The following is a 15,371-nucleotide window of genomic DNA, read 5'->3' as shown; positions in this document are numbered from 1 at the left end:
GTGACCTCTGTACAACCATGTTGTGCCATTCAGTAGCCGCTGAATCACTCACTGACAGAATGAACCAAAACAGTTTCATAAGTAGCAGCAGACAGTCCTCCTAGGCAAACAGTATAATTATAAATAAAAACTTAACTGGATCTGTGTTTTGTTGTGTATAAATCATGAACTGAAACGGTAATAAGCTTACCTTTGAGTGTAAATTTTGTTTTTCTTTCATGCTGCTGATCATCTTGTTTGATCTGCAATGGTAAAAGAACAGGACTAGTCCATCATTAAGGAACTGATTATTTTGTAGATATTGTATGCATCAATGTACTGCACCTTCCCACATGAAAACAGCACAGATCCAAATCAGGGTCTATCCTGTTCTAATGAAATAAAGCTCAGACTGTAGAGAGTAGACCTTGATCTTTGTCAATATTGTTTGTAAGTGGATGTATGTCATATGCAGATAAATATAATACATTTGAAGAAACTGAGCCATTATCTTAAAGTATTGCCCTTTTAAAAAATGTCATCATCTTTCAACTCCATCTACAGTGACTATGACTTTTGAACATTAACCCCAAAGTAACAATGATCTTTTATGTCTCTTTGTAATATATACAAGTAAAGTATGATAACTCATCCATGATGAGTAAGAATGAAACTACTGTTACAGTCATATTTAAAAACAAGAGTACCATTATATGCATCCACCATATTTATAGACCTCTACCAAGTATATAGTAGGGCATGGCCTACACTGTACATTATATGCATCCACCATATATACAGACCTCTACCAGTACACAGTAGGGCATGGCCTACACTGTACATTATATGCATCCACCATATATACAGACCTCTACCATTACACAGTAGGGCATGGCCTACACTGTACATTATATGCATCCACCATATTATAGACCTCTACCAAGTACATAGTAAGGCATGGTCCACACTGTACATTATATGCATCAACCATACATACAGACCTCTACCAGTACACAGTAGGGCATGGACTACACTGTACATTATATGCATCCACCATATATACAGACCTCTACCATTACACAGTAGGGCATGGCCTACACTGTACATTATATGCATCCACCATATTTATAGACCTCTACCAAGTACATAGTAGGGCATGGCCCACACTGTACATTATATGCATCAACCATATATACAGACCTCTACCAGTACACAGTAGGGCATGGACTACACTGTACATTATATGCATCCACCATATATACAGACCTCTACCATTACACAGTAGGGCATGGCCTACACTGTACATTATGCATCCACCATATTTATAGACCTCTACCAAGTACATAGCAGGGCATGGCCCACACTGTACATTATATGCATCAACCATATATACAGACCTCTACCAGTACACAGTAGGGCATGGACTACACTGTACATTATATGCATCCACCATATGTACAGACCTCTACCATTACACAGTAGGGCATGGCCTACACTGTACATTATATGCATCCACCATATTTATAGACCTCTACCAAGTACATAGTAGGGCATGGCTTACACTGTACATTATATGCATCCACCATATTTAATAGACCTCTACCAAGTACATAGTAAGGCATGGCCTACACAGTACATTATATGCATCCACCATATTTATAGACCTCTACCAAGTACACAGTAGGGCATGGCCTACACTGTACATTATATGCATCCACCATATTTATAGACCTCTACCAAGTAAATAGTAGGGCATGGCCTACACAGTACATTATATGCATCCACTATATTTATAGACCTCTACCAAGTACACAGTAAGGCATGGCCTACACAGTACATTATATGCATCCACCATATTTATAGATCTCTACCTAGTACACAGTAAGGCATGGCTTACACAGCACATTATATGCATCCACCATATTTATAGACCTCTACCAAGTACATAGTAGGGCATGGCCTACACAGTACATTATATGCATCCACCATATTTATAGACCTCTACCAAGTACATAGTAGGGCATGGCCTACACAGTACATTATATGCATCCATCATATTTTAAATTTTATAGACCTCTACCAAGTACATAGTAGGGCATGGCCTACACTGTACATTATATGCATCCACCATATTTATAGACCTCTACCAAGTATATAGTAGGGCATGGCTTACACTGTACATTATATGCATCCACCATGTTTAATAGACCTCTACCAAGTACATAGTAAGGCATGGCCTACACAGTACATTATATGCATCCACCATATTTATAGACCTCTACCAAGTACATAGTAGGGCATGGCCTACACTGTACATTATATGCATCCACCATATTTATAGACCTCTACCAAGTACATAGTAGGGCATGGCCTACACAGTACATTATATGCATCCACCATATTTATAGACCTCTACCAAGTACATAGTAGGGCATGGCCTACACAGTACATTATATGCATCCACCATATTTTCAATTTTATAGACCTCTACCAAGTACATAGTAGGGCATGGCCTACACTGTACATTATATGCATCCACCATATTTATAGACCTCTACCAAGTACATAGTAGGGCATGGCTTACACTGTACATTATATGCATCCACCATATTTATAGACCTCTACCAAGTACATAGTAGGGTATGGCTTACATTGTACGTTATATGCATCCACTATACTTATAGACCTCTACCAAGTACATAGTAGGGCATGGCTTACACTGTACGTTATATGCATCCACCATATTTATAGACTTCTACCAAGTACATAGTAAGGCATGGCTTACACTGTACATTATATGCATCCACTACATTTATAGACCTCTACAAAGTACATAGTAGGGCATGGCCTACACTATACATTATATGCATCCACCATATTTATAGACCTCTACCAAGTACATAGTAGGGCATGGCTTACACTGTACATTATATGCATCCACTATATTTATAGACCTCTACCAAGTACATAGTAGAGCATGGCTTACACTGTACGTTATATGCATCCACCATATTTACTAGACCTCTACCAAGCACATAGTAGGGCATGGCTTACACTGTACATTATATGCATCCACCATATTTACTAGAGCTCTACAAAGTACATAGTAGGGCATGGCCTACACAGTACATTATATCCACCATATTTACTAGAGCTCTACCAAGTACATAGTAGGGCATGGCCTACGCAGTACATTATATGCATCCACCATATTTACTAGACCTCTACCAAGCACATAGTAGGGCATGGCTTACACTGTACATTATATGCATCCACTATATTTATAGACCTCTACCAAGTACATAGTAGAGCATGGCTTACACTGTACGTTATATGCATCCACCATATTTACTAGAGCTCTACAAAGTACATAGTAGGGCATGGCTTACACTGTACGTTATATGCATCCACCATATTTACTAGACCTCTACCAAGTACATAGTAAGGCATGGCCTACACAGTACATTACATGCATCCACCATATTTACTAGACCTGTACCAAATACTTAGGGCATGGGCATGGGCCACACTGTACATTATTAACTAATGCATTTCAGCAATTTACTCTGCAGAATCCATTAACTTCTTATTAGACTTGCCACAGCCATGATCTCAGGCCTTTCACACCCCAGAACCTAAAGGTCTCTTACCCTAAATACATTACATCCTCAAAAACTGAACAAGGAATGTGCTCTACAACAGAAGTTATTCTGCAAAATCCATTTTTCTTTGAAACACAAAGACCTGAATTTTTAACCTTTTGACCTTAATATCAACAGGCCTCTTCCATACCTTAAATGCAAACCCTCCACAAACTTAGGTCAATGTACATGGTCTTGAAGAAAAGTTATTAAATGAGACCATATTTCTTCTTTTAGTCAGTGAAACTGACCTTTCATTTCAAAATTAATAGCTTTATATTTTTTGCTGAAGGTGCAAGTAATCCACAAACTTTGGTAAAGTTACATGGTCAAGAACAGAAATATTTGTGCAGAAACCAATGTTCAATCAGTGACCTTCTCCATTGATATTTTGTTCCAAAATTATTATGCTTCTTCCTTACCCCAAGTGGAAGATATTAATAAAGAATGCAATAAAGAACTAAATTTACTGACAGGAAACTATTTGTCCTTCAATCATAATAACCTCGACCTTTGACCTTTTTCACTCCCAAACCAACAGTCTTCTTTTTTACTCACTGTGTATTTGAAAGTCATCAAGAAACTTTGGTAAAAGTTTTGGTTTGATCTAGTTTGTTGCTTATGGTACAGGAACACAAATGGGTTACTTAGTGCCAAGGCACCTGCAATAAAGTGCCATTCCCATGGATGCACCTAAGTGGCCAACCCAGGCAGATCCAATAAAAATGCAGGACAGTGCATCAGGACTATTCTTAATTTCCAAACCCATAGGGGAATGATTAAGGAATTTATGCAGAAAGAACTTCTTTTGGTCATAGTGACCTTGACCTACTAATCCCCAAGTCATTAGATTTCTTCTTTACCCCAAATGCAAGCATTTCACAAAAATTGGTCCAGTTCTGTGATGTAAAACTAATGTTTATTGTGCTAAAACAACTTTTTCCGATCTGACCCTCAAATCAATATCCTTTTACCTTGATCCACTTTTCTTCTTTTAGTCACAATGACCCTGACCCCTGACATTTTTATCCAGAAACAGATAACTTATTTATTACTTTATGTGAAAGCCTACTATAAAGTTTGGTTAACTGCAGATGGTGAACAACTCAAGTTATTGTTGTTTTGGTTACAGGTTTAATGCCAATTTTTCAGCACATGATAGGCTATACATGGCAAACCTGTATATGTGGTGAAGGAAGAAAACCTGGAAGAAATACTGACCCACAGGAAGCTAAGGCAAGCTTTCTCACATACCCCTATTGGCTGAGTTAAGTCTCAAACCTAAACAAACTGAGATGAGATGTCACTGATCTGTAAAGGTAGCACCTTACAGTGTCTGCATGTGTGTGCATGCACTGAGGTCAGAACACTCTGGTCAAAAGCTGAAATACTGTTACGGTAATTAGTGCATGAGATCTGAATTCTTTCTCTTCCATATTACTGAAATTAAGGTAAATTCCTTATTTCACTCATTTGAGGTCTGGTATGATGAGTAATTAGCATGAAAAGGTGGGTAGATCCATACATACAGGGACAGGTATTCCAACTGTCAACTTGGGAAACTGAATTTCTTCTTGGAGGTGGAATATCTTCCTACGTCTTGCAGCTCTGAAACATAATATAAAACTATTTGATGCCTGCAGATAAGGAACATGAATTAAATGAAGTTCTACAATGGCACTGTGTAGAGTAAACACAAGTATTTCTTCTCAGTTTAATGAATCTGGTTTTAGTCAACAAATTTCTTTATAGTGTGTGTGTGTGTGTGTGTGTGTGTGTGTGTGTGTGTGCATATATGACTGTGCTTTGTGTTGGGGGAGGCACACTGAAGTGTATGCAGTAGAGATATGTAAAATAATTATATATTAACACATCAAAGAATAGTGACAAAAATACAAAGGCTGTAACAAAAATCTATTGTTTTGGCTTTGGTTTGGTGCTATAAGCCACAGCAACATATCAAGGTTATAATGTGCCAAGGCAAGTAGAGTATAGTGCCTAGCACACCTCTAATCAAGTTTGATCCAATCATGAGAATCAAACTGCTTCCTTCTCATCAACAGTCCAATGCCTTAACCACTGAACCAATGTAGCTCCAAATGCAAACTGCTTGACAAATTTTTATGACAGGTTCTGCAGAACACTACATAATAAAATGTGAACAGTACTTTGATATACCTTCACTATACACCACTCCCTCGATAACTCGCACCCTGATAACTCGCGAACCTGCTTATAACTCGGTGTCAGGCGTGGATCCCATTTTTTAAACCCGAAAATACCAACAGAAAAAATTATCCCTATTTGTTCAACTTGAAGAAAATTGCGATCGAAATTGGTAATGGAGACTTTGATGTATCGATCGTTTTATCGTTGAAAATGGTAGGTAGGACCTGGAAATTTTAATCAACACTATGAAATATTAAATTTAAAAATAACTCATAAAATTTTTTACATTTTCTTTCCAAACGACATTCCTAGTATACTGCAATTAACGATATGCAAGGAAATTTCGATCAATGAAAATGTCACGCTGAGTGGAGGCAGTACTTTAATAAATAAATACAAATTAAATAAAATTTTTATCAATTTAAATTTGTGTTCTAGTTCCATCTTTTAGTTCCTTTTAAATGTAATCATCATTAGTGCAATGTGTCCTTTTGTAAGTAAACCTAAAATGCGTCAATCTACCGTAACAGCTATGTCTGCGAGCGTTTCCCTGAGACCCCAATTAAGTGCCGTGTTTTGATAACTGACTTGCGGAAGTATCTGTTGTATTGTTGCAATGAATTAAAAGCTGGCCTCCTTTATATTATCACGTTAATTATGTCTTTTGAATAAAAAAAGGAGGTGGAATAAAAGAAAAATTAAAAGACACAAAAATCGGACTAACTTAAAATCTAGCAGCCTCGGTCATATGTCGGGTGAACTCACTTCATCTGATCAATCGAACGCTGTAATAAACGTTATTGTGTATGTAACAGAAACTACCTTAAATTACTCTTTCATTAACTATGATCAAAGATAACAAGGCAGCAAAGCGAAAAGAATACTTCGTAAAATAAAGAACTTGATTTCACAGATACGTACCACTGTGGGCAAGCGAGTTTCAGAGAATTTTGAACTGGCATTTAGAGATATCCTCAGGGATGATAAGAAATTTCATTATTACTTCCAATGAAATCATGACATTAACACTGTACTAACTGAACAATAAAAAATTGAGTTTCAAAGTAGACCTCTCACGAAATAAATGTCGCGTATTTTTGAAGAAAAAAAGTAATCTTCTTTGAGCGTGTATCAACAGTTAGTCTAGTTCCCAAATTGTGGACTAACGATTTGGCAAGATACTATTAAATACCACAAAGGAAACCAGACTCATCAAGAAAACAAAAAGCAGTGATGTAATACACATATTTTTCACATACATGTGATGATTGTTCAAACCAGTTGGAAGGATTTTTAATATGTTGGATATTTTGAGAGAACAAAAATGTTATTTAAACAGAATAACGAACAACTTCATTAGAAAAAATTATTATCGACATGATTGTAAAATGAGGATTCAGTCATTAAACAGCCCACTTCCCTAACGCCCCCTCCCCCTTACAGTTTTCTCGATGTCAAGGCGATTTTTTTCAATTTTTGGAGGTCCCTCAGTAACTCACGCCTCGCTTAAAGTGCGGTCTATGTTTGTGGACCCCATTGTGCGCGAGATATCAAGAAGAGGTGTATATGACTGTGAAAGCTTTAAAGTAAAATCTCCACAAAAAATATTTAACACTGATAAGATAATTTTCAAAGTTATAAAAACACAAATTGACAATTATGTCACACTATTTTGCTTAGGAAACAATAGTGAGGTGAAATGGCAGAAAGGTGAAAAGACAGAAAAATAGTGAGGTGAAAAGGCAGAAAAATTGACTGCAAGACTGACAGATGGGCAGACATAAAAAGTGACTTTACTTGGCAATTAACTTGGCCGATCTAGTTTGTATAACCATGCCTATTTCCTCCTGTGTCAGAAAGAAAAGAAGCTCCTCCTCAGGAAGTCTGCCCTGTGTAATAAATGAGTAATTTAATTAATTTAACTTTCTATCTCGCAACAGTACTTTTTTGAGCATGTGTTCTCCATATAAAGGCTAAATTGATTCTGAAATATAGGTGTCCCTCCAAAATATCCTTTATAACAGGTGTCATCTATATTGAGGTATCAACTGGGTTAAGGCAAGTTTCACTGTATTAAATTAGTTTTCATATTTAATGTTCAATTTACAGCCATCTAACTCTTTCTCCATCCTTGCTTTCTACAAAAGAAAAAAAAACGTATACAAAACATTAAAATAGACAAGAAATTATAATTTTTTCAGCTCATATCTTGACCACTGTGAGCAACTCCCCCACAGTTATGTCCAGTCTTCTATTCATCAATAGGTACAGAACAAAACCTCACTTTACAGTTTATTACATTAAAACCAAGTGATCTGCCATGACATGGAGTAGTATCCATGTTCCAGGAACTGTGACACCACCTGAGTTTATGACAGACCCTTTTGTATGGTATTTGTAAAACCAGCCAAACTTGCACTTTCTGAACATGTCACCAAATGTTTACATTCTAAATATTTCACCAAATTCCAGTCAAAACAAGCATAAATTCTGAAACGCCATTTTTCAGAGAAAAAATATATAATATGGGTCAGATCATGTGTCTAGATTTCATACTGTTTCTCTTAAAATCTAAATCAGTTAAGACAGATTAAGTTGGGCAAAGAATCGGATAAGTTAGACAAATGTCTAATGGAAGGTCTGAAAGAGAAAAGATAAACAAGAGAAAATGTTCATAAAAGGGGGAGGGTGCAATTTTATTCCTCTACATATATACTGATTAAAAACAGGCAATTCCAAACAAGGTTTGACAAGTATCCAACGAGTAATACAAAAAAGTTATTCACCATTAATCTTGATTGGATTTTCTAAACTGAAAGGAAGGATTATTATAATTTCCCTCTACCCATATCTCAGGTAATACTGCAAATTTGGCCTGAGACAAATGAGCACAAATTACAAGGTGGACTAAGCATTTTTTTAACTGTATGTGGTCAAATTGTGAGTCCACTGTATGTTACCAATACCCCAACCATCAACCTCCATTTCACCCCTAGTAACTTCACCCTGCTGTGACCCTGAGTTTTAAATCTGGCATCTTACGTTTAATGTCACCTACTAATACTATAAAACAGGGTAAGTTTGATAAAATTATCTCCATGGAAACATGCATGTGAAACTCACCTCCAGTACCATCAACTCTGCTAGTTTCCAGTAGGCCTCTTTAAACTTGTCCACCATCCTGATTGCTGTAGACTAAATGCAAATAAAACAAGACTAATTTAGCAAGGTGCAGTGGACAAAAACAAACATGGCTAATTTAACAATTCTGCTGAATACATGCATCATCTAACTGTAGGCACTGTACTTTGATGAAACTCTACTCTACATGGCCCAAGTCAACCAATGTTGGCTGCCTCAGTGTGTCTTTCCAAATGGAAACCAACCTTCCATCTACTGTATATGGCCTAAGCCTGCCTGTGTTGGCTGCATTGGCATGTCTTTGTGAAATGAAAACCAACATTCCATCTACTGTACATCTAGGCACTATGCTCTGATGTAACTCTACTCTAGAATGACCAAGTGAACCAATGTTGGCTGCCATAATGTGTCTTTCTGAATGGAAACCAAACTTTCATCTATTGTATATGGCCCAGGCCAATCCAATATGGCTGCTTTGGTGTGTCTTTGGGAAAGAAAACCATTCTTCCATCTACTGTACATGACATGGAAAAACTTCCAAACAAAACTTTTAATGAATCTTTACAAAGACCCAGAAAAAGTGATGTCCATATCTTGAATTCTGCCAAATGCAGGATTGACAATTTGTAGTACTCGTTACTGGTGTCATTTTAGTGCAATTACCATGCATACCCATGTATAAGTCAGATCCAATTGCAAACTGTACACACTGCATAATAAGCAGGCAGATCTGGGTCTATGCAGTTTGTTCGGAGTAATCAGTACAACAAACAACACTGACCCTGATCTGCCAATACATTATCTGATAACAGATCATGATCTATGTTATCTCAAGCTGGACCCATCCTATACACAAGATGGTAACCTTTTCTTCTTTTGGATGTTAACAAAATTCAGCATGACAGTCAATATTATATCTTCCTATAAATACCCAAGGCCATTCTAATGTACATTTATCTTTATTTAAAACTGCCATTTTTACCCTCAAGTAAAACCTTGCAATCCGTAAACTGGGCAGACCCATATATGGAGGTCTGTACTTTTACTTAAAATCTTTAAAACAAATTAAGTTTTTTCTTGTCTTTATCCCTCAATAAAGAATATATAAAACACAAAACTGTTTTTATTATCAAACACCATAGCAATAATTTAGAGTTTCATAATGAAAGACTCTGATCATTTCAAGTACTATCAGATGTAAACCAAAGGAGGTACCATGCCATTCATATCTAGTTTTCTAATGAAAGTTTTTGCTACGATGTGAGCAGTGACACAAACTATGGAACTCTGTTTTGTATATTTGATTTAATTTAATTGTTTGTAAGTTTCAAAATCTTTTTATTTTTATTTCATTACATGTTAAGTAATGTAATTTTGTTTACTGGAATTTGATACTTTCCAGAAATTAGTTTGATCAGACTGTTCAGTCGAAAACACCTAAAAATAGAACTTTGTATCTTTTTTCTGACCTAGTTCCTGACCTTCATTGAGAATCAAGTAAACAACTTTTTTTTAAATTTATTTTTATTGTGGGATACATAGAGTGAGATTGAGATTGAGGCTGTACTGGAATACATGAACTTACACATGTATATAGCTTCTACACTGTTCTGGAAGGTGATAACGCAACCCTCATACGGGTATCTATTTTGCGTTTTGTTTGTATAACTTTTGTCTATAGAGAAATTTGTCAGTTGGGCTTTTACACTGGAAAGTGTTTGTTTGTGACCAGTTTTGAGTTGAAATTTTATTTTGTGGAATCATTAATTCTTTTTCCTGGAAATATTTGAGTGCTCATACAGAATTCTTGAAAAATACATTTTTTGAAATTTTATTCAGAAATTCAAACACCAGAATATTGTTTGTGAATCAACAAAGAAATGTAGACATGAACTTGAACTGCAGACTCTAACTTGAATTCATTAGATCATTTCATTACTAGGACTTCTAAAATTTAATTCATGCATTATTCTTGGATTATTTTTGGATTTGATTCTTCAAACCGTAAGTTCTTATTTTTTCAATTTTACATTGTTTTTCCAGGGAAATAAATTATTTGTTAAATTTTCCAAAGCTTGTTGTTCTCACTCTTTCTTTGTTACTGTTTATTAGAGCCTAAAGACATAACATAAGAAACTCTCAAGAAATGTAACACTATGGTTTAATTAATAACTGAAAGGTTTTGCAGTGATGTGAGCAGTAAAAATAGTATGAACTTGAACTGTCAAAGGAGACAATGATATAAACATCTAGTTCAGTGCAAATTCTCTAGTGAAAAACATTTCTTTGCTGTGATTACTAGCAATAGACATGGAAATATCAAGGGAGCTAACCACACACATATCTATTTCACTGCTGGTTTTCTATTGAAAGATTTTGTTTTATTTTGCGTACTAATGTCAGCTGTAGAACTAGCAAAGAATGTAACCAAAGCAAGGTCCAATTTATCTTCTAGTGAAAAATGTTGCTTTTGTTGTGAGTTTTAATACTAAATGTAAAACTATCAAGGGACGTAACCACAAAAGTTTATTTCATTGTGATTTCTAGTGCAAAATCTACTTTATCTCATTTTCTAGTGAAAGATTTTCTTTGCAGTGAGCAATAACATTACCTGTAGAATTATTCATTAAGGTAACCAATTTAGGTCTCACTCAGGTTTTGGAAATTTCAGAAGGAAGCAATTGTTTGCTGGTTGACTTCCTCTCCGATTGGATCAGACATGAGAGCTAACAATGACTTGAATCTATCAAAGGAGGTAACCACACAAAGGTCCAACAACATTCCTCTGGAGCTTTTAATTTGGAAATGTAAAAAGATTGCTCAATGAGTCCATAAATTATGAACAGAAACAAGACAGTATTGAAGTAACAAAAGAACACTCTGGAGAGATAACAATTTTTCCAAACCAAGAATTCCTTCATCTACTCTTACCTTTCCCCATTCTCTTTCTCCAACTGCCTTACGGGCTTTGGGAACAATGAACTTTTTTTCAATAAAAACCTGGAAATATATTTATAAGTACTAGTATACAAAATAGGTAAACTAACTTTTTCCATACATTTCTAGGAGGACAAACATTTGAAAGATACTAAACAAAAACTGTGCAAGTTGGGCATACATGAAAATAATCATAGAAATCAAATAAGCACATGCTAGCCCTCAAATATTGTTATCAGTAAACTCTGTCCAAATATACTTTCAAACATTTTTTTAAATATCTTATACAAATGTGTCATTGACAAAATTTTCCAAATGATTATTACCAATTTCTCTGAAAGATTTGATCTTCACAGACTCAACTTGTGTTGCTGATAGAAATGTGTCCTTGACAAACTGTGTTTTGGATCACAAACCACTTCTCCAAAAGGTTTGTTCTTTAGAAACCAAGCTGATCAGATATCAATTTGGAACAATTTTCATTTTTCACAAGCATTAAAGCACTGTAAGATGGACTTTGGCTACAGAAGTTTTACTGTATTTGTCAGACTTAAATCACCTCATAAAGAACAGTTCATATTTATTCTTGCCTAAAACTGACACTCGCAAGACAACAGGGGCTTATTTCATCTACTAACATGCAAATACACCACTCCCTCGATAACTCGCGCACATCGGGGTCCAGAAACATCGACCACACTATAAGTGAGGCGTGAGTTATCGAGAGACCTATAAAATAAGCCCAAAACCAATAAAGTGATTGACGACATAACAGAGAAATAAGGGGGGGGGGTAGGCAGATTATACTGTTGAATACTCACTTTATAATCGTTCTGAGATTAAATGTCAATAAATATCTCTTCATAATGGTATACTTTATTATTTCCTCATAGGACAACATTAATTTCAGGATAAATTACAGTATATTGAGGCGATCATCGAAAACATTATTCCACGTGGTTTCCGTTCGCTTAACATGTGTACCACTTCACACATTGTGTACTACATCACTAATTTTTATGTTGAATTGGATACATTCTAGTTTTATTGTTTGATCCAAATTAGACATTTTTTTTATATACAAAAGATCGACTCTTTTCGAGAAACAGTGTCGATCAAACGATAGATAGATAAATATTTTTGAATGTGATAGAAGTAAAATGGAAAACAAAAAAAACAAGGGTTAATCAGTACAGACGTATTTAATTGGTCTACAAATTTAAAACAATGTAAATTAGAACAAGTTAATACTTGCCGTTTGTGCCAAGCTTGACAAATATCAATTCACTTTTTGAAAAAATCAGTTATGTTTTTGTGTGTGTGTTACTCCTTGGTTTCTCTGCCGCCGAGCAAAATCCCTCAGATTTCTCAACTGCATGAGTTTTACGTAGTCAACATTCTGGGTCTCCAGCAACCTTATGGCAATATCAAAATATTTGATTGCTTCCTGTGCAGAGGGGTGGGGGTGCAACATCTGCATCTGCATCACTTTCAACACTTGTGTTACTCCAGTTAGAATCGTCCTCTGCTGCAAATTTGTTCGCTATAGAAATAATTATAGTTTCATCTGACATGTATTCGGCTGTGGGGCAATCATTGTCAGCACAAATCCACTCCTCCATATCATCAAGAGAAACGCCCATCTCAGGACCATGAGTCTGTACGAATTTCTCCCAAACAGCCTCGGCATTAATGACACCAGTTTCACTAAAACATTCTAAGTCACTATCATCGTCGTTGTCTCTGTTACTGTTTTGCTTTATGTCAAAGGCAGCTCCAAGACCCTTAATCCAGCACCCGAGGTCTCTTGTAATCGATTTTTTCTTAAATACAACAAACACTTCCCCAAGTTGTTGATCAAAACAAAGCCAGCATGTACATGTAATTAGGTTCTCACAGAAGTACTCACGGGTTTCGATGTGACGGTCGATTGACTCTTTTCATGTTTTCAATGAACATAATATGTTGTGATTATAATGTTTACACTGAAACGGAATTAAAGGATTATAATGTGACTTTCACACAGGAAGACGTTTAATTGGTGTTTATTTCATTCTCTGTTGCCACCTGTTAGCATTTACCAGAAGTTTTCATTGATCGCTATTTCACCAGACTGTTTATTTACAGTATACTGACAACTATTTATCTTAAAAACTTACATAATATATGATATCTTTAAACAGAGGTCTCGCTAGGATTTTAAAACTGGGTCTTTCTGCCTCTGAAGTCAATCACTAAATATCAGTACATTTTCTCACTCGGCCACTAGTCAAAGCCTTTGAACTAGCCGCCTAGCTGTTGCATCATGTTCTTTTCTTTTTTTTTAATGTACTCTTATAAAATGGCAACAGTACATCAAAGAGTCTTTCAGTCACTGAATTATGTCATTGTAAATATCAGCACAGTTAACTGATCAACACATTTTCCCACAAAGCAGGTGGCTGAAACAGGACCGGCAAATCTTTGAATTTTCCCGCGCACCTATTACATGCGTCCGGAGGACTCCCGCCTCAGTGATTTTCTGTGTCCCAGATCAAAAACTGGCGTCCAAATACACGTAATTAGGCGTTTTCTAGATCTCTGAAATTAATTCTTCTTTAGAACTTGCAAATTTCAAAATATGGATTATATTTTTACGGACATTAATCACCATTTTTGATGATAAAACGAGCAATGTATCAAGGTTTAATTTATCAATTCTTATCCTAATTTTTTCATGTTCAGTATATTTTTAAAGATATTTTAAATACATTTTCTCTGGAAAAAATCGGGAGCCAAGACAGACACCGCGTTATGAGCGGGATCGCGAGTTATCCGGGCGCGAGTTATCAAGGGAGCGGTGTACAGTGAATCCCATCTTATCAAGGTGAGGTCAAAGAAGCTCACAATAAAGAAATTTCTCTATGCCCTTAAAAAAATGCTGCAAAGTAAATGGGCAGATATGGAAAGTAACCATGTTTCATTGTCCTATCTTAAACGTCATTAAAGGAAAAGTGCAAAAAAGAGGTTGACATTAAATAAAAAGCTGATCAGTGCTGTTGACATCGAGGATAAAAAGAAACAAAATGCCATCAAACTGATATTGTTCCATGATTCAGCCATGTGCCTCAGAAACTGTATGATATGAAGCAGAAATGAAAGAAACCTCAAAATATTGACCTTGACCTTGATGATTAACCACAAAACATGCAATACAACACATCTTCTAGTTACAATATCTAAATATACCAAGCTCCATCCACTGATCTTAAGCAGCTGAAGGGGAAATGTGGCTAAAATGTAAAATTTGTATGTGACCTTGACCTTGAAAAAAAACAATGTGGCTCACAACACACCTTTTCATATAGTTATACCAAGTTTCTGCCCTTTATCTCAAAATGGCTCTACAGAGTGAAATGGAAAGTGTAATGCAAAATTTCAACATATAAACACCATGATAATATTCAGCTTAAAAGATAAGACACCAATTGTGTAGACAAAATATCTGCCAAAGAAGATATACAA

At 35.8% G+C, this 15,371-nt stretch overlaps 1 protein-coding gene across 1 annotated transcript in view; it reads right to left on the bottom strand.

Moving 5' to 3' along the window:
* LOC149779288 (uncharacterized) overlaps window positions 1–15,371 on the bottom strand; it is a 237,444-nt gene that overhangs the window by 27,003 nt on the left and 195,070 nt on the right. Inside the window, 5 exon segments of the mRNA XM_089938418.1 lie at window positions 191–242; window positions 5,150–5,228; window positions 7,587–7,678; window positions 8,913–8,984; window positions 11,862–11,930. Coding sequence (XP_089794544.1) covers window positions 191–242; window positions 5,150–5,228; window positions 7,587–7,678; window positions 8,913–8,984; window positions 11,862–11,930 — 364 coding nt within the window.

The sequence above is a fragment of the Sinohyriopsis cumingii genome, chromosome 17 (genome assembly GCF_028554795.1).
Source record: "Sinohyriopsis cumingii isolate HCF-2022 chromosome 17, ASM2855479v2, whole genome shotgun sequence".
Lineage (NCBI taxonomy): Eukaryota > Metazoa > Mollusca > Bivalvia > Unionida > Unionidae > Sinohyriopsis > Sinohyriopsis cumingii.
Note: the sequence above shows the minus strand (reverse complement) of the source record. Positions and strands in the feature narration are given on the sequence as shown.